At 48.2% G+C, this 25,913-nt stretch overlaps 1 protein-coding gene across 3 annotated transcripts; it reads left to right on the top strand.

Moving 5' to 3' along the window:
* Nucleotides 1-1,994: 1,994 nt before the first annotated feature.
* FBXL18 (F-box and leucine rich repeat protein 18) lies at nt 1,995-25,913 on the top strand. Of its 3 annotated transcripts, none has more exons than XM_002190448.6 (5): nt 1,995-2,181; nt 2,823-3,023; nt 3,874-5,414; nt 8,019-8,237; nt 20,169-25,913. In XM_002190448.6, the coding sequence occupies exons 1-5, from the start codon at nt 2,164-2,166 to the stop codon at nt 20,323-20,325; spliced, it is 2,136 nt and encodes a 711-aa protein (XP_002190484.2). In that variant the 5' UTR covers nt 1,995-2,163; the 3' UTR covers nt 20,326-25,913. The 3 variants fall into 3 exon arrangements, with proteins under 3 accessions (XP_002190484.2, XP_072791658.1, XP_012433342.2); XM_072935557.1 differs by lacking the exon at nt 1,995-2,181 and adding an exon at nt 2,245-2,474; XM_012577888.5 differs by lacking the exon at nt 1,995-2,181 and adding an exon at nt 2,484-2,692.

Here is a 25,913-nt window from a genome sequence, read left to right as displayed (position 1 = left end):
GGGACAGCATGATATGTGCCTTGCCTTGTTTGGGCTAGGAAAATGTATATTGATTGTAGGATGACCAAAGTCTACCCACATGAAGAACATTCCTGAGGCACAGCAAGGAAGGTTTCCTCTATCACTGTCACCTCCCAGGGCCATGAAGAGAAATGCCAGAGTTTGATGTAGATGTTCAATTCCTTCCTCCTTTACTGCCCACTTCTGCCTCATGCTCAACCTCTGTGTCTGATCTGCACCAACACACTGCTCATTTATTTGGTGAATCACAAGTCCAAATGCAGTTTCTCTTACAAATTCTCGTTTCTCCTCAGGAGCCCCTTACACCACCCTCTGTTCCCAGTCCTTATTTGGGGTTGTCAGCTGCTCTGTGGTCGCTGTATGCCCCCAGGCTGGAGGGAACCCATGGCTACTCTAAATGCCAGCTGCTCCAGCCACCCTGCCTCTCTGAGCAGGGCCTTCAGTCTGCCTTTGGGACTCACTGATGGTTTTATCATTTGCATTGGAAATGCAGGTCTCCTCCACCCTGGTCTCTGCTTTCCCTGGTGACTGGAAATATGGTAGGTTGGTATTTTTCCCAGATGTCAAACAAGTCAGTCTTGACTGAAAGGCCTCCGGATTTAATTTCTGATGAAACACATGACAAACAAAGCAGGTACAGATCCTCTGCAGAGGCTGTCTCTCATCTAAGAGCTAAAAATGGTTTTCCTCTTTGACTCCAGAGCTCTCTCACAAGCCTAGAAGCAAAATACATAATCAAGACTTGAGGCACTTGCTATTTCTAAGTGAAACCCCCAATTTACCCTTAATGTAATTCACGGCCTTAAATGGCAACAATCAAGCAGGAAGAAAATAGCAATTTATTCATCTTCCTTTATGGGTCATCTTTAAAACACATTTTCTATGAACAAAATTCCTGAAGCATACACGTAACTGGAAATTCCAGCACTCTGGTCCTGTCTGTACTTGAGGTTTGGGATAGGAGCTATGTAGAGCTACACTGCTGGAGCCAGCTGCTGTCTTTGGACAGGCCTGTGTGATGGCTGTGGTCACAGCAGCAATCACAGCAGCAGTCATTGCAGCCCTGGGTGATTGATTCTGCATGGCCCTCTGCACATCAGTGAAGGGTTAGATGGGATATTGGGAAGAAATTCTTCCCTGTGAGGGTGGGGAGGCCCTGGCACAGGGTGCCCAGAGAAGCTGTGGCTGCCCCATTCCTTGGAAGTGTCCAAGGCCAGGTTGGACAGGGCTTGGAGCAACCTGGGATAGGGGAAGGTGTCCCTGTCCATGGCAGGTGGTGGAACAAGATGAGCTTTTAAATTCCAACCCAAACCATTCTAGTATCCCATAGCATGTCCCACAGCAGTGATTCTGCCCCTGTACTCGCAACTGGAGAGGTCACACCTTGAGGGCTCTGTCCAGTTCCAGGTGCCTCAATCCCACAAGGTCATTGCGGCACTGCGGCATGTCTGGAGAAGGGAATGGGGCTGAGGAAGGGTCCTGAGCACCAGGAGCGGCTGAGGAAGGGTCTTGAGCACCAGGATCAGCTGAGGAAGCTGGAGGGGGCTCAGCCTGGAGAAAAGGAGGCTCGGGGGGACCTTCTTGCTCTGCACAACTCCCTGACAGGAGGCTCCAGCAAGATGGGGGTCGGGCTCTGCTCCCAGGGAGCAATGGGCAGGATGAGAGGAAATGGTGTTAAACTGTGCCAGAGGAGGGTCGGGATGGACATCAGGAAGCATTTCTGCACAGGAAGGTTTGTCAGATACTGGAAGGGGGTGCCCGGGTGGGTGGTGGAGTCACTGTCCCTGAAGGCGTTTAAGGAAAGCCTGGACATGACACTAAGCGACACGGTGGTGTTCGGTCAAAGATTAGACTCGACGAGCTCAGATTTCTTTTCCACCGTGAGCGCTCCCGGCGCTCCCTCACTCCACGGACCCGCCGCTCCCTCCATGGCGGCGCCGCCCTCAAGATGGCGGCGCGGGGCGGCCGCGCCGCGCTCAAGATGGCGGCGCGGGGCGGGCGCTGCCGCGGAACGGGTCATGGCCGCGCCGGAAGAGCCGTGAGGCGGCCGGGCCGGCGGGAGCGAGCCCGGGACGCGGCCGCTGCCAGCGGGGCCCGGCGAGGCGGCGGTGGCGGCCGCGGCGGGACCGCGCGGCTGCCGCCATGTTGCGCTGCGGAGAGGTGAGTCGGGGCTTGTGGGGCTGAGCTCGGCCCCCGCTTCCCCGCCGCAGCGGCCCCTCGGGGCGCCGGTAACGGCGGCTGCCGCGGGGCTGCGGGAGCCCGGAGCCCTCAGGGCGGGAGCCGGGCTCGGGGGCACGGAGAGCGCCCGGTGGCGGGGCCGGACCGCCGGGGTCGCCCTCGGCGGGTGAATGCCGGGGCTGATGGGGGCTGTGAGGTGCAGCAGCCCCGCTTCCCCTCAGCGGTGCCCTGGCGTTAGTGCCGGTTTGCGCTCTGGTTTCGCCGTTAAGGAGCGAGTGGGTTGCACAAGAGCTGGGGGTGATGTTGGGCTGCAGGGTTGGTGTGTGTCTGTATGTGTAAACAGATATATATAGCCGTATATATATGTATATATGCATGGTTATGTAATTCTAAAGGTTATTGAAACGGGTGGCGCTTGGAGGAAGGATGTAGAGGGAGATTGCTGTGATACATTTAGGAAAGGATCATGGACTGTTGCTTTTCCAGTTGCAAAGTAAGTACAGTGAATGGAAATGTTAGCCAACGGTGAAAGACCAAGTGAAAGTGCCATGATTTTGTGTGAAGTTTTGCACTACCTCAATATTCTCCTTTTATTTTTCCTCTTTTTTTTTTTTTTCTACTAGGAGGTCGTAAGTGAGGAGAGCGAGGAGGAAAGCAACGGAGTCAACTTGATGGAGTTCTCAGATGAGATCCTTCTGCACATCCTCAGCTATGTCCCTTGCACAGACCTGGTCCTCAATGTCAGGAGAACCTGCAGGAAACTTGCAACACTTTGCCTTGACAAGAGTCTAACACATACAGTCCTGCTTCAGAAGGACTATAAGGTGGGGAGAGTAGCTTGCTTCTTCTGTTAGCTGTGAAGACAAATCTGACGTCTGAAAAACAATGCCAAGAAGTAGAACTTTCCAATGTTTATGGATAAATAGGCTGCTCCTGAGCTCTGAAATCAAATACACAGTAAGCTGTTTTATAAAAGCATTTATTTTCCAGTATGCTTTGTTAAAAAAGCTCTGTGCTCCCTTAGTTCTATAAAATACTGTCAGTGAAGCTTAACTTCTCCATATTTCTGGAAGCTAAAATGAAAGTAAACATGACCTTAAAGTTACCATTTTCCCGAAATATGTTTTCCATGTTGTTGTGCAAAAAAATCTTGTGCATGTTGCTGTTAGGCATGCAGTCAGCAAAGCCAGAAATTGTGTGCATGTTATAACAAAAATAAAGCTTGGGAAGGAAGGGTGATATATTCAATGAGAACTGTATCAGCTAGTGCAGGCAGGGGAAAGCCCCCTATGCTCATTTTCAAAAGAGGAAACTGAATGAAGAAGAATAGAAACATTCTTCTTTCAATTTGAGTTTCTGCACATAGGCAGTTCTGCCAAAATAGTTTTGCTGGTAGAAAATTGAGGTGGTTTTCCCTTCCACTCTCAGCTGCTGAACAGTCTGTAATGCAAAACTGCAGAAGCAAAAGGAAGTGTAAATCTTAAGAGCCCAAAGCATGGCAAAGTGAGCTGCCAGCAGTGTGGTAATTCTTAGGCTGTGCTGCCATCCCCAGACCTTTGGATGAGCCACGTAATCCAAGTACCAGCCACTCTTATCCCCATCTCCAGCTGGGAAACTGAGTCAGTGGTCACTACTGCTGTATCTCTCACTGAACGTGGTTTTGTTTGGGTGCAGGTAAACAAAGACAAAGTGAAGCAGCTGATGAGGGACATTGGAAAGGAGATCTACCAGCTGAACATGGCCGGGTGCTACTGGCTGCCCAGCTCCACTATCGACCACGTAACACGGTGCAAGAACCTGGTCAAGCTGAACCTGTCCGGGTGCCACGTCACCTCTCTGCGGCTCTCCAAGATGCTCTCCACGCTGCAGCACCTGCGCTCCCTGGCCATCGACGTCAACCCGGGGTTTGATGCCAGCCAGCTGAGCAGCGAGTGCAAAGCCACCCTCAGCCGCGTCTCGGAGCTGAAGCAAACCCTTTACACGCCCTCGTACGGGGTCGTCCCGTGCTGCACCAGCCTTGAGAAACTGCTGCTCTACTTTGAGATCCTCGATCGCTCGCGCGAGGGGTTTATGCTCTCTGGGCAGCTGATGGTGGGCGAGAGCAACGTGCCCCATTACCAGAACCTCCGCATCTTCTACGCCAGGCTGGCTCCTGGTTACGTCAATCAGGAGGTGGTGAGGCTGTACTTGGCAGTGCTGAGTGATCGGACACCTGAGAACCTCCACGCCTTCCTCATCTCTGCCCCCGGCAGCTTTGCGGAGACGGGAGCCACCAAAAACCTCCTGGACTCCATGGCCCGAAATGTACGTCTGGATGCTTTACAACTGCCCAAAGCCTGGATTAATGGCTCTGGGCTCCTGCAACACTTGAAGTTCAACAACCCTTTCTACTTCAGCTTTAGCCGATGCACCTTATCTGGTGGGCACCTGATCCAGAGGGTCATTAATGGCGGGAAGGATCTTAAAAGCCTGACCAGTTTGAATCTCAGTGGCTGCGTTCACTGCCTGGCCCCGGAGTCCTTGTTTCGGAAAGCAGAAGATGACATTGACAGCAGCATTTTGGAAAGCTTGGTAGTGTCTTGCTGCAACCTGAGGCACCTGAACCTCTCTGCAGCTCACCATCACAGCTCTGAAAGCATAGGGAACCACCTGTGCCAGCTCCTGTCCAGGCTAAAGCACCTGCTCTCATTAGCACTACCAGTTTGCTCCATCACAGATGTTGGTGCAAGCGTGGAGAAGCCTCCCAGCACACCTAATTTGGTGCCCCAAACATTTGGAAGGAAAGTTCGGATTGGGATACAGACATATCCAAGGAACTTAGGGGACCAGGCAAATCAGAAGATCGAGTCTTCAGTGTTTTGGGCTCTGATGGGAAGCCTCCGATTTTTGGAAACCCTGGAGATAATTGGGTCCAGTTTCTCCTCTGCCATGCCCCGCAACGAGCCAGCGATTCGGAACTCGTTGCCTCCCTGTGTCCGGGCGCAGAGCGTGGGGGATTCAGAGGTGGCTGCCATTAGCCAATTGACTTATCTGCAGAGCCTCACCTTAGCACAGCTGCCAAATATTCTCACAGGCTCTGGGCTCGTCAACATCGGGCTGCAGTGCCAGCACCTGCGGACTCTTTCCTTGGCCAACCTGGGCATGATGGGCAAGGTGGTCTATATGTCTGCTCTCATGGACATGCTGAAACACTGCAAGTGTTTGAGAGATCTCAGGTGAGGGGCTGTCCTTGAACATCTCCCATTTTGTTTGTGGATCTCCCAAAATGTGATGTGTGGTTTACTGTGGCTACTATTAAAAGTGTTCCGGTCCAGAGTAGATGCAATGGCTTGAAAAGTGGCTTTTTCCTTCCTGACTTGTGGAGAATAGGAAGGCATTGCATGTTGTCCTTGAGGGCTCAGGATGTGCCCTTTAACCAGTGTTTTGGAGCAAAAAGTGCTGTGACTGCCTTCCTTTTAGATAAAGAAGAGTCGTATGCTGCTTATTTGGGAGCTAGCAGCTTGTCAGGGCTGGTTAAATACTACGTGCCTCTGCTGATTTTTTTGGCTTTGTGTACATGCACACCTCTTAAATTTCCAGGAAGGGACTCTTACACTGTCTAGATAATGTAGAGTTTTCTTTGGGTTTCGCAATGAGATATTTGTCTGCCTTGGGTTTGTATGAACATCTCACCTCTTTATTTTTTTATTTGTTTTCTTTATAATGTACTGAAAGCATTCCTGATTTAGAGTTTGTCCTGTTGGTGTTCCTCTTCTGATAAGATTTAAAGGATCCTACCAAGGATCTGATCCTAAAGAGTACCCAAAGGAGCTTTATGGTAGCCAAAATGTGCTTGTGAAAGGAAACTGGGATGGTTTCCTTGCACTTGTCTATATGAACACAAACATTATCACTTCAGAGAGATGAGTTTTTTCTTTTTTTTCCTTCTTTCAAAATCACCCTCTTTCAGTGAAACTGCAGAACCTGTCAGTCTCATTGTCCCCCTTTGTTCACAAAGCTCCAAAGTGCTGTGCAGTTGAGACAGCAAGGTCACAGTTACTGTGGCTGAAATTACTGTTCATCACCTGAGACTGGTGCTTGTGTGCCTGTCCCTGACCCACTGCAGTAGTGAGGGGGGCTAAAACACCTCAGGAGGGTTTTTCTTTTCCACCACTTCCCATTTATAACAGGGGAGGAGCGTGCTGGTCTCTCATCTGAGTTTGGTTGCTCAAGATCTTGGGTTATTGAGTGTGTCTTTAACCTTGAGGAGGGTAAATAGCCATGGAGGAACTGAGGGCTGGGGAAGGAGGTTTGGGTGTGCAGTGCTGTTTGCTCATCCCGGGCCCTGTAGCTTCCTGAGGCTGTGAAATGGAGGCCAAGAGCGATGGAGATGGGAGCAGCACAGAGCCTGGAATGAAGGCTGCAACAGGGCTCTCTCCTTGTACCACATTTGGGTGGAAGCTGTCACTCTTCTTCCCTGAGTAAAATCTAAGGTTTTATATTGGCCTAAGATGGTGTTAGAAATCAGCACTTCCTCTTGATAACGTAGTTTCCTTTTGATCTGACTAATTCCCTGCTGTTTCCGCCCTTTTTTTCCTTCCCAGTTTTCCAGGCCGAGGAACAAGTTTAAGGGGCTCTTCCAAAGCAGCATTGCCATCTAGCGAGTGCAGGGCGGCACTGCCGGTGTGGCTGGTGCATCCCAGAGATTCACCTGGAAACCTGGATCCTGGACATTCTGTGCTTTTTGTCCTAAATTTACAGTGCCCCAGTAATGATGCTGAAAAAAATGAAGAGGCTGCCCCTTCTCTTAATATGAATTTTAACTTATTATCCAAAGTCTAGCTATGCTCTTAGGATCTCTTCAGGCAATGCCACCCGAGAGCAGTTGCAGGCTGAGACTGAAACAGAATTTATCAATTAACAGGATTAAGTTGCTGAGATACCCCTGCATACTACAAAGCCTGTGCAGAGATTACCCAGATCAGGTTGGGCCCGGCAGCTTGTTATCACCTAATGCATTAACCTTCTTAGAGCTCTTGGCTTTCCTGACCCAATGACTGAGATTCCCAAGTGCTCTGCAGCCTGACAGTAAATCTGCACTAAGCAGATGAACTGTCCTGGTGGCACAGGCCTTAAGCAGGTTCAGCTCCCTGCAGGCTGGCTTCTGTGAGGCAGTCACCCACTTATGCTGCTGGGTAAAACACAGACCCCTTGTTGGCCAGGTATGGCTTCACTGTGTCACTTTATTGTCCTCCTGGATCACCATGATTGAGGATCCTGTCTCTCTTCCCTGAGCCAGGTGTTTAAGGTAAAAGTTGGGTTGATGATGGTTGTTCTTTCTGTGGGAGAGCAGTAGCTCTGATGCTTTGCCAGGGCTGGCTGTGGTCGCTGTGTTGGCCCAGTTCTGCACCAGGCTGTGTGCACTGTGTGTTTTTCATGCCTGCGTCTCCCCAGGCAGTAAAGTGAAGATATGACCAGTTTGGGCAGTGTTTGTACACTGGAGCAGAAGGTCCCTAAATCCACGCCACCTGCTTGGTGGATATCAGGTACAGAAGCCTGGCTGTACTTTTAAGATGAGAATGGCTCTCCTGCTTAGACCCAAGGCTTGTCTTACCCACCATACACTTGCAAAACCAGGGTTACTCCAAGGTCACTCCCTGTGGGCGCCAGAATTCTGCACTTTAGGGCTTTCCTGCCTATTTGTGCCCTTGTGCTTCAGGACTGGAGGCACTGCTCCATCCATTTGCCAGCCCGCCATGAATGTGTTGTGTCTTTCCCTCTTGCCTGAGAGCGCCCCAGGCATGAATTGCCCATTGAGTTGTTTTTGTTTATTCCTGCAGGCTGGAACAGCCGTACTTCTGTGCGGGCGCCCAGTTCTTCCAGGCACTGAGTCACTGCTCCTCTCTCCAGCGGCTTTGCATCGTCTCCCGGAGCGGGACTCTGCAGTCTGACGCAGTGATGTCATTCATGGCCAGCTGCCTTGAGGTCATCATGTGCCACATGTTTATGGGAGAATCTCTTACCGTTTGCAAAAATCTCCAGCAGTCCATTGTCCGGAGGTGAGTGCGGAAAACGGTGGATGTGGGATTTCTGGAGCTGTTGGAGATTTATCTCCATCCTCTGCCTTGCCAAGGTTTATATGGCTTGGAGCTCTTGTTCCAAGGAGCTAATAGGTAATGTGTAACTGTTTGGCACATAAGCCAGCCTCTTACTTTAATAAGAGTGAATCAGTGAAATATTTGAAGGTATTATATGAATTCTTGATTCCATTCCCACCCATGTTCTCTGCAGTTCTGCTGGCCGGGTTGAAGTTCTGGATGCAAAGCTCCATCATAAATCAAATGACACTTTTTGTGTAAACAAAACATCTGCCGACATTTAAGTACTGGGAGATTTGACCTTGAAGCTTTCCTCCTTTCCCACAAGTGACTAAGATAATTCTCTGTCCTCTAATCACTTGTAAATGTCACTTACTGATAATCCCCTGGTAGCACAATTCAAAGCCTTTAAAGGGTTGTTGTGAAGGGTTTTTTCTTCGGAGGGTGCTTGAGGGGGGAGAATTGGTACAAACTGCCTTCGCACGTTTGGCAGTTCTTAAATGCATTTTGCTTGGCCCCTTGCAGCGTTCTGAGGCTCACGTGGTGGGAAACGTTTGTGTGTGAGCCTTGAACTGCATTTGAAAAGAGAGCTTTTAATTACGCTTGGCATTTGGAAATCTTCTAATAATGGCAGTCATCTTACAAAATATTTCCCATGCAGCAGACTTTCCATTATTATCTTTTTTTTCTATGAGGCTATTTCCCCACCTTCAGCCTGTTTTCTTTGTCACCTACTGTTGCTGTGCCCTGTTAAGCTCTAATAAAAATTTCAAATCACACGGCGTTATTAGTGCATCCTAAAGGGTGCTCCTCCCCCCCAGCCATCCTCCAGCTTCAAACTAACTTATTACACTTGGCTTGTTTCCTTGGATCAAATCCAGAGAAGGCTGTGACTATATTAGCTCCCTACCAAACTGCTCCTGAGATTGTTGCTGCCTCTGAAAGCCTCTGTGTCCTTCTGGGGTAGGGATTGTTGGGAACATCTGAGTAAATTCCTTGTGATACGACAAGGATTCTTTGAGTTTGTTTTACACAGGGCTTCATATTTGTAAAAACATTACTGGGTTGATTTCAGTTGTGCTTTGGGGATCCTTGGAAAGAACCAGAAATCTGCAGTTCCTGTTTTTTTTCTTCCTTCCCTTCTGAGGTGCTGCTGCAGTGCTGGCCAAAATTTTAATGTCCACTTACTGAGCAGAAATACAGCATTCTGCAGTCTTTTCTCCCTCTTTTTCACTGTCATGGACTGATTCTCACTGCATTCTCTACCTCTTTAAAATCTAAACCCTGGGAACTTTGAAAGAGCAGCTGATGCCTGGTGGAAATGTTAAAAACTATTTTTATATTTAGCTACAGTTCTGGCTGTCAAACTTATTTTCTTCTTTTGTATTTTATTAATAGAGACGCATGTATGAAAACAGGGTTTTCTGAAGGTTGGGTTTTGGGTTTTTTTTTGCTGAAGAGAGCATCTGCTCCCTCTGCAAATTTTACACCTGAAGTCATAATCCTCTGTGACATTGTAATTGGTGGCTCTGGAAACGATTTTGATGTCATGTAAGATTATGACTTCAGGAGGAGGATAAGCAGTGGGAGCAGATGCTCTCCTAAGCAACAAAGATCCCGTTCTCATGCAACTGTCTCTAGTAATCAAATGGAAGAAACAAAATACAGAAAATGATGTGTAAGCAAAGGCTGGAGTCTTCCATGAGCCATCAGCAAGTCTTTAACCACGGGACTTCAGCAATTCTGTTCTCATCCTTGCACAAATGTGCCTTGGGATGGGGTCAGGAATTGACTTGCTCTTGACTGCATTTTGTCTGCTACTCCAAGGCAGAGAGATGTGCAGTAAAATCTGTGTGTGAGCTTCAACCTGTGACTATGGCTCCAATTCACACAGCATGGCATCCTCTAAGAGTGTGCAGCTGGTGTCTCTTTAATCCAAGTTTTACACCAGCCAGCAAGTTGGAAGTTATCTATCCTTGTGCCAGAAAGAGATGAGGTGATTTGTGCTTATTTTTTTCCATTTGTTTGGAATGTCTGTGGATGCTGTGTGTGAAACATGGGGAGGAGGTGGGAAGGAGGAGGTGAGAGGAGGGACCTCAAGCTTTTGTTTGCTCCCTTTCTTGAGCTGGGGCAATTGATCCTCAGGTCCCACTGAGGGTCAGTTCCTGTTGTAGGGCTGTGGTGATGGTGTTGTTAAGGATGAGAGATAGTTTTGAACAGCAAAATGGGGCCAAAGTGATTCACATTCTCCCAATTGCCTCTAAAACAGAGAAGCAATGTGAGTGGGAATGGGAAGGACCCAGGGCTGGCTATGTATCAGGAGTTTGCTGCAGAAGGTAGGTAGAGCTGGGAGGGCTTGAAAATGCAATATAGTGCAGGGCAGTCCTCTTTCAAGTGCTGGTGCATAGGAGGGTTTGGGTAACAGAAGAAGCCAGAACCTGTCTGGGGAGAACAGATTGGTTTCAGCTGTGGAATTGTACTGGAAGATGGTGAATATACAGGGTGTGGTGATGGGAGCTTGGGAATTAAATCTGCTGCATCACAGCAGTGGTTTAAAGCCTGAACTGCTTCTCAAACTGTCCCTTTTTACTGTAAAACGAGGTTAGTGTTATGGATTTCTGTTCCACTGGCCTGAAAAGAAAGGTTGTTCTGATGTCTCTTAGTCTTGTGACAGCTTTGAAGCAGACCCTGTGATGTCCAGCTTTCTGGTGAGCAGTTTCTGGTTGAAGTTTGTTACTATTTGGGACAAACTAATTCGTACATTTGAGTCATTAAAAGCCTCTGATTCAGTTCTGGCTCTTTTGCAATGAAACACAATAAGCAGAACAGGGCTCATCTGGAGCCTCATCAGCAAGCAGGAGGCTTGCAAGGGCAAGGTCTCCTCTGAGCTGTAGAGAAGACTGTAAAGATTGTTTCCCTCTGGGCAGATAAATCATTGCAGTGTTTTTCTTTATTCTTTTTCCTTCAGTGTGAGTGGGAGGGGGGAGCTCCTTTATGGTTCAGGGAGATACTCTGCACATAAGAAGGGCGTAGTGGTTAGAGGGAGATGTGGCTTGAGTGATCCATATCCACTTCCCTGATCTTCCTCAGGTTTCACATGTGACGTTGGTCTAGTCTCCATTTCTGTGTAAATTGCCATTTTTTTTCCCCCATCACATGGTGCTCAGCTGCTGCCACACTTCAGATAGCAGCAGATCCAATAAACACAATGTTTTCCATTTTATGCTTGGACCCAAACTTTGCTGGAGTGCTCAGCTCCAAGCACGTGTTGTCCCTGTTTAAATAACTCTTCTGTTCAAACCACTGCAGCATTAATTCCACAAACACTAAAATACCATAATTTGAGGCCTTGTGGTTGGAGGTTCAGGTGTGACCCCAGACTTGCTGCTGTGCCAAGACTTCTTTGCAGAAAAGGTAAATTTGCTTTGCCATTTTGGGCTGAGCTGCTGTGCTGGGATTGTTTCTAAATTCCTGCACAGGAATTTAGAAATCCTGTGTCCAAGGGGTTGAGCCTTCCAGGAGCTTTCCCAATCTTTTCCACAGTGTTATTTTGTGGAAGAGTCAGTAGATGGAGCTGTGACCCACGGAAGGTCCCACCATTTACCAACGGGCTGCGTGCTAAATAATCCTATTTATATGCCAGTATGTCTCTGCCCCAAAAATCCTGCGGGCAAGGAATTTGGATGACTTCAGGCTTGCACAGCTACGTGGGGTTAGCAGGCACTTCACAAATGTGCAGGAGAAGTTGCTTTCCTGGTGCTCTCCTTGCCATCAGAAAAAACAGGCTGGAAGAGGGGATGGGAAATGCTTCAGCAAATATCCCCTTGGCTTCAAGGACAGATTTTTATTTTCCACTCCGTGCCTTTAGAATTTTGTCGGTTTTAGCTGAAGTGTTTAGATAGCTCCTATCATTGTAGTGATTTCAAGGACTCTACAACATCAGACAATACAAGCCAGTGAAAAGTCCTTGGAAAAACACCTTGGAAAAAGATCAAGAAAGCTACAGTAAAATAAAAACAAATTTTTAAAAAACCCAAAGCAAAACAAAAAACCTCTGAGAACATGGCGTCATTAGGGATTCTTCATAAAGAAGGGGGAAAGTATCAAGGTGTAGAGGTGAGCTGTGATTTATAGAAATGGAATCCAAAGGAAAAAACATGGTGCAGCTGGAGTGTGTTTTGGGGTGCTGGGTGGGCAGCTGGGCTCAGCTGTTCACGTCTCCCAAAAGTGCTGCTGTAAATTCCTGGAGTCTGAGAGCTGTTGGGAGATGGTGCAGAGGGCTGGGGCTGTGTGGGGTTGTGGAGCAGCATCCCCCCAGAGCTGTGGGGTCGGGGTGGGGATGTGGCAGTTCTCTCCTGTGCTCTCTGCCCCTGTTCCCCAGCCACACTGGTGCCTCTCTCCAGCAAATGCCTTTGCAAAGCACCTGAGCAGCTCAGCCCTGCTGAGGCCACACCTTGGATCCCGGGGTCAGTTCTGGGCCCCTCAATTCAGGAAGGACATTGAGGGTTTGAAGGGTGTCCAGAGAAGAGAACAGAGCTGGGGAAGGGTCTGGAACACAAGTCCATGGGGAGAAGGTGAGGGAGCTGTTTAGCCTGGAGAAGAGGAGGCTCAAGGGGATCCTTCTGTCTTTCCATAACTCCCTGGCAAGGGGGTGCAGCCAGGGGGATGTCAGGCTATGCTTTCAGGGAACAAGGGGCAGGACAAGAGGAAATGGTCTCTAGGTGTGCCAGGGCAGGTTTAGGTTGGATACCAGGAACAATTTCTTCACCAAAAAGGTTCTCAAGCACTGGCCAAAGCTGCCCAGGGCAGTGGTGGAATCTCCATCCCTGGAGGGATTTAAAAGCCATGAGGATGTGGCACCTGGGGACATGGCTCAGTGGTGACCTCAGTGGGGGAATGGTTGGGCTTGGTCTTAGGGGGCTTTTCCACCCGAAACAATTCTGTGATTCTGTGACTCTCGTTGCTCTTGAGTTAACCAGTGCTGGAAAGTGCAGAGAATTTTTCTCATTTAGGACAATCCCACTGTTCTGGGGATCCAAACTCAGAGGAAGAGAAACACAAACTTACCCTGCCTTGTGTCTGTGTCAGGTATGAGCTCTGCTTGGTTTGAAGTGACTTGCATGGTAAGATTCCTGCCACTTTCTAGGAAGAGCTTTCAGCCTAAATTAGATCATTTTGTTCAATCTTCTGTAGCATCACCTAAATTTCCCCGTGCTTGTTTTTGTCCTTTTTTTGACGTGAAACTCTTGGCTGGATCTTCCCTTTTTCTTAAACTGCTGATTTCAGTGGCTCTGTGTGGCTGTGAGCTTATTTTTGTCCTTTTTTAACATGAAACTCTTGGCTGGATCTTCCCTTTTTCTTAAACTGCTGATTCCAGTGGCCCTGTGTGGCTGTGAGCTTGCTGAAGGGATGGAGCAGCCTCCTGGGATTCAGTTGCAGAAACAGGGCTTCCAGGTGGGAGCACTGGGCTGAAATTGAGTATTGGGAAGTGCTGAGCGAGCCAATCCCTCTCCTGGCATTTAGCACAGGACTGAGTTATCACAGATGAGTTTTTGCTCATCTCAGGGCTAAGTATTCCCCCTTGCCCTGGATATCCCTGCAGCACTCTGCTCGCCTGGATTCTCATTGTGGTCTCAGGCTCATAAAATCCCTTTTGGGGATCCCTTTTACTCCTAGAGGGATTGGAGAGAGCTCTAGGGGCAGTAGGTAATTGCAAGATGATCTTTGAATTCAGACTGGTCCTGAAGTGTCACTCCTGTGCTGCCCACCCAAGTGCTGCAGTCCTACTGACACTGCAGAAAGCTGCTGTGAGCACCTAGGGCTTATTCAAGATTTTCAAGCTGGTTTTGCATCTCTTCAGCACCTTCTTTCCCTTCTGACCTTGAAGGAGGTCCCTGTCTGTACGCTGGTGGCTTTCCTGGTCCCAGAGCTGCTGATCCCACCCCGCAGCCCCAGCGAGCCGAGGGCTCCAGCCCCGCACAAGTGGGATTGCAGGGGACTTAATGTATCACCAGGCTGGTGTAGTGAATCATTAGCATCCTGCTCAAGCTTTCATTGTCTCTTTCATTTCCTGCTCTTGGAAACCCCTGAATCATTCTGTCACAGACTGAATAACAAACTGCATCTTTGACAGATTGCGTTGCCCAAGGATTCCTTGGCGGGCTTGGCGAAGGTTGAACGCGTGAGGTGTGGCCCAGACACCTTTGCTTCTACCAGGGATGTTGCTTGTGGGTGGGTTTAAATACTTTACAAGTCAGCAGGGCTTGTAGGACCATCCCCAGTTTGTCATATTAATTCATCTTCTTTTGGGGGTACTCACAAACGCCCTTCTTTAAATGCATTCCTGTGGCTGACCCAAATGCCTCCTTCTAACTGCCAGCTCATGTGTTTTGAAAGGAATTCAGTTCTGAAACCTTCCTCAGCGGGCAGATTGGTTTGTGCATGAAATAACTTTCAAGGATTGTCCTCTCTCTCTCTCTTGGCTGAGAAATAATATTGGAATAGCACTGTCGTGCTTTCTCTTCATGAGGGTGTAAAAGGCTGAACGGAAGCATTAACTGCAGCTTTAAAGCATTTCCATAGTAAAATAAATCTAATTGAGCAGTTATTGCAGTAGCTTTTTAATTTGTGGAAGAGATTAGGAAATAACTTTCAGCTTGCTCTGGCAGAGCACTCCCCTAGGACGTGTCCTGGGCGCTCTGGCATCGCTCTTTGGGTTCTTATTCCCTCCCCCTCTAATTGTCCAGTCACATTTGAGTGATGCAGAGTTCAGCTGGCAAAATAACATAGGAACCTCAGTCTGCAGGCGTGTTTGATACAAACCTCAGTTCACAGGAGAAGTAGCAGAGTGCCATTCATGCCTTACAGGGAAACCACAGCAGAGAGATGTAATTTGCCTCGGCTCGGGGTGAGTCTGATGTGTTATTGCTCCTTCCCTGTGGCTCAACGCAGTGGCAAATGAAGAAACTGTGCTGAGGATAATGGGAGAGTTGGCAGTGATGTGTGTGAGTGATTTCCAGAGTGCCATCTACACCCCTTGGTCTCAGGTTGGAGACTGCAGTGATGGGACTTAGCATGGAAAAATCAGCAGCCTTGGGAGAATATTGGTTTGTCTACATAGACATGAAGGGATGGAAGATATCCCTAAAGGAAAACACTTTATAGCAAAAATATCTCATTGTGTGGAGTTAAGAGCAACCAGAGGAATCTGAACATCTTTCCTTGGGAACTTTTCAAGTCTGTTTCTGAGGTTTGGAAATAAAGTCTGCTTAGCACTGGCACTCTGGCAGGGCTGGAAGGGAGAATGGCACTAGAGAATGGATCTGCTTTAGAATTAGTGTGAGGAGGGTTTGGACCCCCCTGAGAGGCTTCTGGGGGATGAGTGGGAGGCAAAGGTTCTCCCTGCTCCCAGGAGAAGGGGCCTGGGAGAATCCCACCTACAGTTTATTTGGCAAAGCCAAATCTTCTTTGGAAGATGCTCCTGCAGAAGCATCTTTGGCAGTCACTGTAAGCAAGGAGAGATTTGCAGCTCCTTGGTACTGAGGTCAGGGCACGGCCAGTGGAACAAATCTGAAGTGTTTTCCTGGCCTTCCCTGAGAAGATGAGAAAAGTGTGAGTGTTTGTATGTTGGGTCATGCTGCTGCCAGCTGCTCCAGCTTGTCCTGGCACTTCCTCCATTCCACCGTGCCATGCTGCAGGAAGGGAGTTTCCAGGCTGGCTCAGGTATGCTGGCTGAAGCTTTCAAGACAAATGCCACACTTGAACTTCGAGGGGTGAGCAAGTCTTCCAGTAAAAACACGCTGTGCCTGGCAGAGGATTAACAGGCTTTGTGCATGTAGGTGAGAAAGCTGCATACAGGGCAGAAAGTGAGTTGGTTTGTAACTTCTGCTCTTGAGAAACTTGTGCCTCTCCAAAAACAGCTCATCAGCCTGCGTGGAAGGTCAAAACAGAGAGGGGAGAAGGTGTGTGACTGCAGCAGACTGGTTTGCATTTGTGAGAGTTGTGCCGACCAGAGTCCACATCTGCTCTGTTCCCCCAAATCAAACTTCTCCTCATTTCCTTCCTTCCTTCCTCTCCATCTCTAGAGCTTCTTTTTCCATAAGCTCAGCTTGGTTTGTGGAGGTCAGAGATCTGCCCTTGATCCATTCCTGATACACTGTATTTCCTCACTTCATCTGCTGTGTGCTGCTTTTGTTGGCAGTGTTTAATTATCCCTCATTGCACGCCCTCGGTCCTGCTTGCCAGCCTCTGTGAAGTGGGATGTGCTGAAATGTCTGATTTGGCTTAGGACTTTCCTTGGGCTTCTGTGGAAATCTCAAGGGGAAGAACATTCTTCAGCCCCAAATACTTCCTTATCCTTTCCTTATAAGTAAAGGAGGTTTGAGCAGCACCTAATTCAGAGAGCTGTCACCTTATAGGGTCTGTGGTGCTGAGGGTTGCAGGGGGGTGTAATCCATCTTTCCAGGCTGGCTGGAGAGATTCCCCATGGCTTTGGGCTACCCTTTGGATCTGTCAGCAGGTGGAATCCCCTGGGGACTCGCTGTCCTCTCTGGAGAGGCATGTCAATGTTTGCCAGGAGATAACTGCATTCCAGGGAGGGACTCTTTTGTCTTGCTAAAATCGAGGAAATCTGATCAAAGTGCAGCCTTGCTTTAGACTTTTTCTCTTTCTTTTTGACTTTGTCCCTGACCTACATATTGGATCCTGCCACAGTGGTTGGAAGTAATTGAGAGCCTAGTGTTAGGCTATTTACCAAGCTGTTCACTTGAAAATAACCTTACTGAGTCCAGTCCACACCTGTTCTGGGAGAATTCGGAGACAAATTGCAAAGCATCATTAACCCTTTCATCCACACACAGCCAGTTCAAGATCTAGGAGCAGAGAGATGCTGCACCTCTGCTGATGCCAGGAGGAATTTGTGACACAGGGTGTGCTTCATCATTTGTTTCCCAGCTATGTGGATGATTCCAACCAGCTGCTGAGGCCGGGTCTGCTCTGTGTCCACATCCACATGAGGACATTTCAGAGACCTCCTTGTGGAAATTCCTGCTGGGTGGTGGTTGGTTTGGTGATTCTGCTGGATCAGAGGTTGTGCTGGAAAATATATGTGGAGGGTAGGGGAGGGAGGTGTTTTCTTTGTTATCCCAGTGGTTGTGTCTGATTAAAAGATCTATTTTGAAGGGGCTGCTAGTCAGTTGCCTAGAAAACTTGCTTTCATTTAATTAATCATGATGAGTTTAGTCTGGAGGTTTTGCAGGAGAGAGCAAGAAAGCATATCCTTGGCTTTTTTCCCTTGATAAAAAAAACAAAACAAACCCAAACCGAAAAAAACAGGGCTTCATGTCTGAAACTGCAGCTCTTTTGTCTCCCCGGGTCAACATCCTTCTCTGTCCTTCGGGTTTTAATTTTACAAGCCATGCGTTTGCAGAGGTGGATGGAGTTTGAAGTCCATCCAGGTGTGGAATGAGGAAAGAGCCCTCAAGAAGATTACAGGAGCTGTTCTGCAACTCATTAACTCACTCTCTTCCCCTTCTTGTTATCTCCTCCCCGTGCCTGGGGCCTTTCGAAGTAGTGCTCTAAGTGCCTCTCACTTAATCTAGCCCACCTGGACAGGTGTATGAAGAAAGGAATTGCCTTCCGGGGAAGGACTAAAGGAGCATAGATTGCAGAGGGAGGCTGCTTTTGGGAACTGCTAATCCCAGTTTAACATTATGACAGCTGCTCGTTAAAATCAGGGTGTTTTTTAACAGGCAGTTAAAGGAGAGGCTTTGCACGCACATTTAACTGAGAATAATAGTGAACCATGTGCATTTGATTTTTTTTTTTCCTCAAATCACGCAAATTGTACATGGAAAGAATTCTCCGGCGTCAACTTGCTGGGGTATGGAATTTACAAGGTTTGCAGTAACATACAGTTTCCTGTTGAGGGGGGGAGAAAATCACAAAGCTTTCTTTTTTTTCCTCTTATTTTAAGATCAAGTTCAAACCCCTGGTATAAACCCAGCCTCTTTAGGAGGGACACTTACTGCGTTGGGGTTTTTCACTTGTCTCGGTGGCAGCTCATCATGTAAACTTGTCTGGGTTCATGTTTTTATAGCTACATGTAAAGGCTGCTTATAAACTACAATTTTGTACGTGGTGAGAAGGCAGCACTCAGGACCAATTTGGGAGAGTCTATATACAAAGAAGGAAGCAGTTTCTTTCCCTTGGGGAGATGGCAGTTTCTTCCTTTGCTGAACTTCAGTAAACTTGGTCTATTAACATGATTTTCTCTGCAGGACTGTGGTGTTGGATAAGAAACATGAAGAGCTGAGGCAGAGCAGGGACTATCAAAGAGATGTTTGGCTGTATTTTATGTGATTTCACTGCAGACTTTACCAGCTGCCTCCCAGATCAGCAGTTATTTGCTGGTTGATTTCTTGAGGGCAGTGCTGTGGAAGTAAGAAGCTGCCCAGCTCTGACACAAGTCCCCAGATCCACTCAGGGAGCCGTGTCCTTTTCTGTCAGCCCTTAGGCATGAGGCATGAAGGGCAGGTCTGTGATGCAGAGAGATATAAAATTGCCCCAGGTAGTTCTGTTGCTGGAAATTGTTATTCCTGCAGCTACTTAGGTTCAGGCAAATTAATTCAACCCATCAAGACTGAGCACCTAGCTTGGGAATGGAAGTTTCTCTGCTGTGTTTTTGGCAGCTCTGCTCCAAATCGTTTGTGGATGGGAATGTCCTTATTGTCACCCAGGAAATGCCAGTTTCTCGTGTTGCTTTCTTCAGCTGGCTGTATTACTACCTGGGATTTTCATGTCTGTTTGCAGCAGCTGGATCTCCAACTTTTCCTCAGTGTTTGGCAGAAATCTGGCCATTTCAGAGCTAGAGATGAGCTGGGAATCTTCCAGGCACACACCTGTCTAAGTTTGTCGAGCAGAGAGCTTCTCTTTGGGCCCAGCACGGCTTGGTTCAGCCTGCAGGGACTGGTGCTGCCAGTGTGACTCTGCCTCCTCCTGAGTGATCATGAACTTGTCACACCCTTCAGAGGAAACATCTTGGCGGCACAGGACTAGGAGTCACAAATTTTTCATTTTAAGGTGTAACTCTTAGGGTAATTATGCTACATTTTTGCCCCCCCCCCAGCTTTAAAAGAATAAATTCTTGTTACACTGCACTGAGTAATAGCATTTCTCTTCCTCACAGGTTGCTGTCAGTAAAGTACCTGCTGGTGGGCACTTGGGCTTTTTCTGTACGGTTCTTCCTACATGGTTTAATGGCTTTAACTTGTGCAAATCTCTTCCTTTGCCTGGATTGAAAAGAAGGCTGCAGTGTGTGAGTGTGAGCACACTTAAATGCTTATCTGCACATCTGAGCTTTCTAAACTTGCCTATGCTCTAATTGCAGAGTGTAGACTGCGTGCAGAACAACCCAGCCTGAAGTGATAATCCCAGGCTCAGCCCCGAGGGGATGCCTGACATTGCTCTGGCCTGATTTTCCTAATGGCTCTGCAACTTGCCTCTGGTTTGCAGGTGGTTTAAATTGTTATCGCTGAGCACTTTGCCCAGCTTGGGCAGAACTCTTGGGATCTCAGATCCTCTAAGAATACCTACCTGTCTTGATTTATTTTTTTATTATTTTTTTTAAACTTCTTCCTCCCTCACGATTTTAGGTGCAATTTGGGCTTGTGCCAGCTTAGCAGACTCATTGCAAAGGGTTGCAAACCCAGCCTGAACTCCCTGCTGACACAGAGAGGGAAGAGTGGGGAGACCTGGAGTTCCAGCTGCCCCTCCTGCCTTCTCTGAACAGCCCTTCCTTGCCCCCATCCTGCATGATCGATACCCAGACCATCCCCTTCCCTTGCACTGGAGAACTGGTATTTTTCCTTGGCTAATAACCTGTGTCTGATTTAGTTTCCAGGCAGAACGCCCTGCATTAAACGTCGTCATTTTCCCTCTGCTTCACGAGGACTTGACAGAGGTCATCAGAGATGTCCCCATGAGGCACTTGGATGAAATTACCTTGTTTAAAAGCAGAGTGGCCGAGGAACCTCCCAATTTGTGGTGGTGACTGCCACAGCATGGAAAGGACAAATCAGTGTGAACCCATGGAGCAGCTTCTTATTGGCCTGGATTTCCCATCCTCGACTCCTGGCCACCTCACTGGATGCTGTACAATCACTTCAAACAGGTGCAATTGCAAAATAAAAAAAGCTGGTTCTTTGCAGTGGGGAAGCATCTATTGAATAGTGCTTGCATCTGAAAATCCTGTCTCAAAGGCTTGTGGAATCTGATGAGTATTTCCTTACGGTTAATATGAATCGTTTTTGTTGTTTTACTGAAGTTAAAGGTAAGAGAAACTGACTTAACAATGCTCTTTCCCCTGTGTCCCCGGTGTCTGTCCCAAGGGCCCCTGTGTACGTTGGCAGTGTGCTTTGTGGTTTTGGTGGAAATCATTCTTTGCTTCAGTCTGTTTTTGGCAAAGTAGAAAGCCTAGGCCAGCTCAGAGACACAAAAATGTGTTGCTCAATTGAAGTGCATCACATCTTTTCTATGTTACAAATAGTCATTTGTAGTCACACATGTGCAGTCACGGATATTTAATAGGGTTTTTTTTTTTTTTTTTTTGATTGAGAAGTACCACAAGGACTCTTTTTAAAATTTCTTAATAAGAAAATAAGGTCATTAACACCTTGACCATGGTATCAGCATCCTGCTGATGCTGTTTCCATTGGTCTGGTGGAAGAAGTTCTCAGCTCTTCTGGAAATCCTTGTCCTAGAGTAGATGGTGCCTACAGTGAATAAGTTGAGGCTCAGATCTGATTTATATGCAGTCTGTCTTGCAGTGTAGATGGGAATGTAGTGTTCCAGTTCTGTCCTTATGCCCCATGCCTTGAGCTCATGTTAATTTTAGAGATGTTATGAAGTATTTTCACAGTGTGATTTCAGTCAGCTTCTCTGCTCCACAGAACTTCCTCAGGCATCAGCAGTGGTCTGGATCACTTTCATATTGCCTTATTTACTGAGCACTTTTAAAAGCATCAGACAGCTGTACCAAAAGCCAAGTTACAAATTCCTGGAGCTACAAGTCTGGGTGGCAGAATTTTCCTTGGTAGCATACCAGGTCTGTCTTCTGCAAAGCAGCTGCTGACCAGGGCTGTCTAACTTCACCCAAATCCCGAATGTGTTGAGCTCTGCTTTTCTTGGAAGGCCCAGAGTTGTCCAAAGATGATGTGCCCATCTCCTTGTCAGCATTTTCTACTCAAGATGCCCTCTCCCAAATGCTCTTCTGCCCTCAGTGTTCATAGGAAACCTGGTCTGATGGGATAAATTTGAGAATAAAATGCATCTCCCAGCCTTGGAGGACTTTCTGTCCTTGCTTTCCAATCAGCCACGTGTGAGCCTGCCTGGAATTCTGTCTCACAGGTGTAAATCTTGAGCCAGGCTGTGATAACCCTTGTGCTCAGAGAGGTTACAGTAAAGAGCAGGTAAGTGTCAGGCTCTGCTAGCACAGGTCTGTGCCTTGCTGAGACCAACCCCTGGTGGTTTGCTGCCTTTCCCGAGGCTCTCATCCTTCCCCTCTGAGGACAGGGAGCCAGCACAGCCTCTGGAGTGCAGCTGGCAGCAGGAATGTGAGGCCAGCTCCCCTGGGGATGCTGCAGCTGAGCTGTGAGCACTTCTCCAATGTTTGAGGCTCTGCCTCAGCTTCAGCTCCCTGCAGCTGAGTGTGAGGAGCTGCTGCCCTGCTCCTGCCACTGTTTCCCCTGCCATTCTCCCCCATGAGGTCATTCTTTCTACCTCTTGTTCTATTACTCACCTGTTTGAATCCCTCTCTTCTCTCCCTCTCCCTCACTCCAGCACATCCTTTGTGCTTTTTGGCAGGAGCACGAGCTGCTGCTCTGGCCACTTCAGCTCTACCTGCTTTTGTCCGTGTTTTTTCCCTAGGATAACAAGCAGGACTGGGCAGAGGGTGTTTGCAAAGCTGCTTTCTCCTCCTTGTAAAGTTGCTTTGTCCTGCTTGTGCCGCTGGCAGAGGGAAGGCTGAGGGTGTGGTGGCAGCTCTCTGATGCCCTGGGGGACCTGTTCAGTCCTGTGCAGGAATCCTGGGGTTTGGTTCCAGTGAGGCCATTCCCACCCTCAGCGGGGATTTCCTCTGCATAAACAGCTGTGGCATCAGCAAGAGCTTGGCAGTGCTGCCACCTCACCTCTTCCTGTTCCTCTGAAAACCTGAACTGGAGGACAGTGGTGTGCAGAAACCAGCTGTTGCTTGATTCTGGTGTTAAACCTTTGCTCTTGGGCTTGCAGTCACCTGATGGAACATGCTGTACACTTGGCTTGGCACATCCATATCCACCTGCCTTGTGTCCTGCTGGATGGGAGCAGCAGCCAGGGATGTTTTATAGCACTGTTATTCTCCTCCCAGGGATATGGTGTTTGGGCATCTGTATTCATGCAAGTGAGTCACAAGTCCTGATGCTACCAGTTATAAGCAGGGCTAGGAAAAGTCACCCACAGGTGATAAAGGTAGCATCCCAAATAGTATTAAAGAGCTAAAATCTCCTTCCACCCCCAGCTCCCCAACTCCGGGCCAGTGCTTGATATCTCTACTACAAATCCTCTTATGGTGAGTGAGAATTTCCGCTGCTTTTGCACTCCAGGCAGGATTCACCAGATGTTAATAATGTGCTTATTTTCTCTAAGTGCTATTTTGGCATCGGTGTTAATTACAATTTATATTCTGCAACATTTACACTGGGAAAAGAACCCACCCTAATAGTACCCAATTGGCAGAGCTGGGCTATTAAACACAGCTCCATATGTTCTGAGCAGAGCAGTGGATGGGACTCGGAGCCCACTCAGCGCTCAGGCAGGCAGCTGTGGAGGAAGAGAGGGGAGCAGAGAGAGGGGTGTTCTGCTCCTGGATTTTATTTAATATCAAATCCCCCCTCCTTTTCTCTGTCCCCATCTCTCCAGAAATCTCCCTTCTGCTATCTGAGCATTTAAGGAGGTGATCTCTGAGCCTGCTGATGCTGCTGTCCGTAGTCTAAAACAAATGAATTCAATTCCAGAAGGTGCCCTTCTTGCAGGGAGTGCCTCTGCAGGATCCCAAGTCCCTGCTGGCTTTTCCTTGCTGCCTTCCAAAGCAGACCTCCAATCTTTGGGAACTGCAGCAGAAATCTTTGCTTTGACCACCACTAAAGTGTCAGTGGTTCTGTGGGAGAAGGATATTCTGGGACAGTTCTGTTCTTGTGTAAAACTCAATGTAGTTTGCTGCTCTGCTCATGTCCAAAATCTTGTTTGGCAGAGTGGCATTTGGTTCCTGCAGGCTGGGAGGGCCTGGAGTGGCACTGGTGTGGGGAATTTGGAGGGGCTAAGTCATCTGTGTTCCCATGGGTTTCTTAGGATTGTAGGTTAAAGGATTGCTTCCTCAGCTGTTTGCAAAGCTGATTTCATGGCCTCTTTAGGAAATGGCAGTGCATCCCTGCTCTGTCAGGAGAAGGGGCTGTGTGGTGACAGTCTCTCCCTTCAGGAGAGCTCTGACTGTAGTCACTGCTCCATCAGGGAGAAGATGAGAGTCAGAGGAGGCAGGGTAGGATGGAGTCATGGATCTCGCCCTGGGAGCCAGACAGACATTGTGAGGCTTGGCCTGTTTCCTCACTTGTGGAGGGGGAGGAAGCTCCCCGGGTGCTGAACCCTCCCCTCCTGGTGAGGAGTTGTTTGCTGGGGAGCAGAGGGCAGACCTGGGGCTGGTGTGAGCTGAGAGCAGCAGAGCCACAGCCCCACTCACAATTCCCATCCTCTGCCAGGCGTGTGGGGTCCCAGGGAGCAGAGCAGGACCCATCCCCTCACGTGGATGTTCAGAGCTGTGGCAGCTCTGGGACAATGGGCAGGTGTGTGGGACTGTCTGTGTGAGGTGCTGGGCGCTTTCTTCCAGCACTGCTGTTTTAGGACAGGGCCGTAGAAATTTGGGACTTTCCCACTGGCGGAGTGAAGGGTTGTTTCACCTGTCTGAGGGGATGCAGTTCCCTCTTGGCTGGTCCCAGCTGGGAGAGCAGTGCAGGAGCTGTGCTGGGTGTTGCAGAGCCCAGTCTCCTTCCACTGCAGCTCTCCTGCCTCTTTGAGATGCACAGGCAGCCAGGGTACTCCAGCAGGAGAATCATTTCCATAGAAACCAATTGGGATGTTGTACGGGGAATAATGATTAATAGTGAAGGGATGTTGCCTCAGGCCCTTTTCATTTTTTAGGGGGCAGTGAGGGACAAACTGGGGCACAGGTAGGGGGACAGGGAGACTTGAAAACTAATGGAAACCATCTCTTCCATTAATTTCCAGGACAGCTTCCCCTCTTCTCCTCCTGCCCAGCCCCCTACTGCTGCTCCCAGCTTTCGTCAAATTTTCAAAATGGCTAACCTGGTTAGAAATAATCATAATAATAAAAAAGGATGGATGAGGTCTGACTACTAACATTGTTGCTGTTAGCAGCAGGATTTCAGCCATAAAACATGAAGCAAGGGAGGCATTGACCTTTCCGCTGTTTGAAATGAATGGAGACATCAATATCTATTGTTTTGTGGCATTGACCTCTGACGCTCTCAGTTCACCCTCCCCTTTCTTTTATTTTAATTTCCCCCTGACACTGGAGGAAAGGGGTCAGTCTGTACCATCTATTGATCCCGATCTTACTTGGTGATAGGGAAATAATTAGAATTTTAAAGATCTCTGCTGCACGGTGGTGAAATACATACAGAGAGGCACAGGCTAAGCCCCCGCTTGCCATGTTCTGTTCTCCCCCCTTCCTTGCAGAGATCCAAAGCTCTGAGATCTGAAGGAAGGCAGATCAATATAGGTTTAATCATGATGGGGGTTTTATTTCAGTTTTTTAAATAGTAAAGTGTAACATTTTATGTTAATGTTGTCGGAGCCTGGCTGCCTGGTGCCTTGTTTTATTTATTCTTTTAAGTAGCCCCTTCTTTTGTGAACTTCATCTATGTACAGAGAATGTGAAATCAGGCATTGCTAATTAGCTGTATGACAATTAAGTAATGTAGCACAAAACCATTAGGACACTGGATTTGTTTTTGAAGTTTGTCCTTTGAAGTGGAAGCTGCAACTCCCTGCCCAAGGCTGCTGGGGAAAATGTTTTTCTATCAAAACTTTCTTTGAAAATAAAATGTCAGTGTAAGAGTCCCTATTTCTGTCGTCTCTCCTTCTAAACAGCGGGTGAAAATTGTTTCTCCTTGTAGAAACTGCTGGCATTGATAGAAAGGGGAATTCAGGAAAGCTTTAAATGGGCAGTTGGTCTCCAAACACCCTCAATTCTGGTGGAGATATTACCAAAAATCCTTGTTTAGCTCATTGGAAGGGAACGGTGCCACGCTAGGAGAGAGACCCAGCTCACAACTCTGGAGATGGCAAAGGGAGGTGGTCCTAAAAGTGGGGGTTCATCTCTGACACCCCAAGTGCCATCAGGGTGCCAGCCTGGTGACAAATCCCTGCAGGCTCCCGGGCTCGGGCTCCTCCTCGTGCGCTCCTTTGACGCTTGTGTTTGCTCTGGCCCTTTGTCCCTGTAGTGAGTCCAGTTCTGAATGTGCAACTTTCATGTACAAAAATGCTGGTGGCATGTAAAACTTCAAATAAAGAGTGGAACATTTGGAACCA

Source organism: Taeniopygia guttata, chromosome 14 (genome assembly GCF_048771995.1).
Source record: "Taeniopygia guttata chromosome 14, bTaeGut7.mat, whole genome shotgun sequence".
NCBI classification, from domain to species: Eukaryota; Metazoa; Chordata; class Aves; order Passeriformes; family Estrildidae; genus Taeniopygia; species Taeniopygia guttata.
Note: the sequence above shows the minus strand (reverse complement) of the source record. Positions and strands in the feature narration are given on the sequence as shown.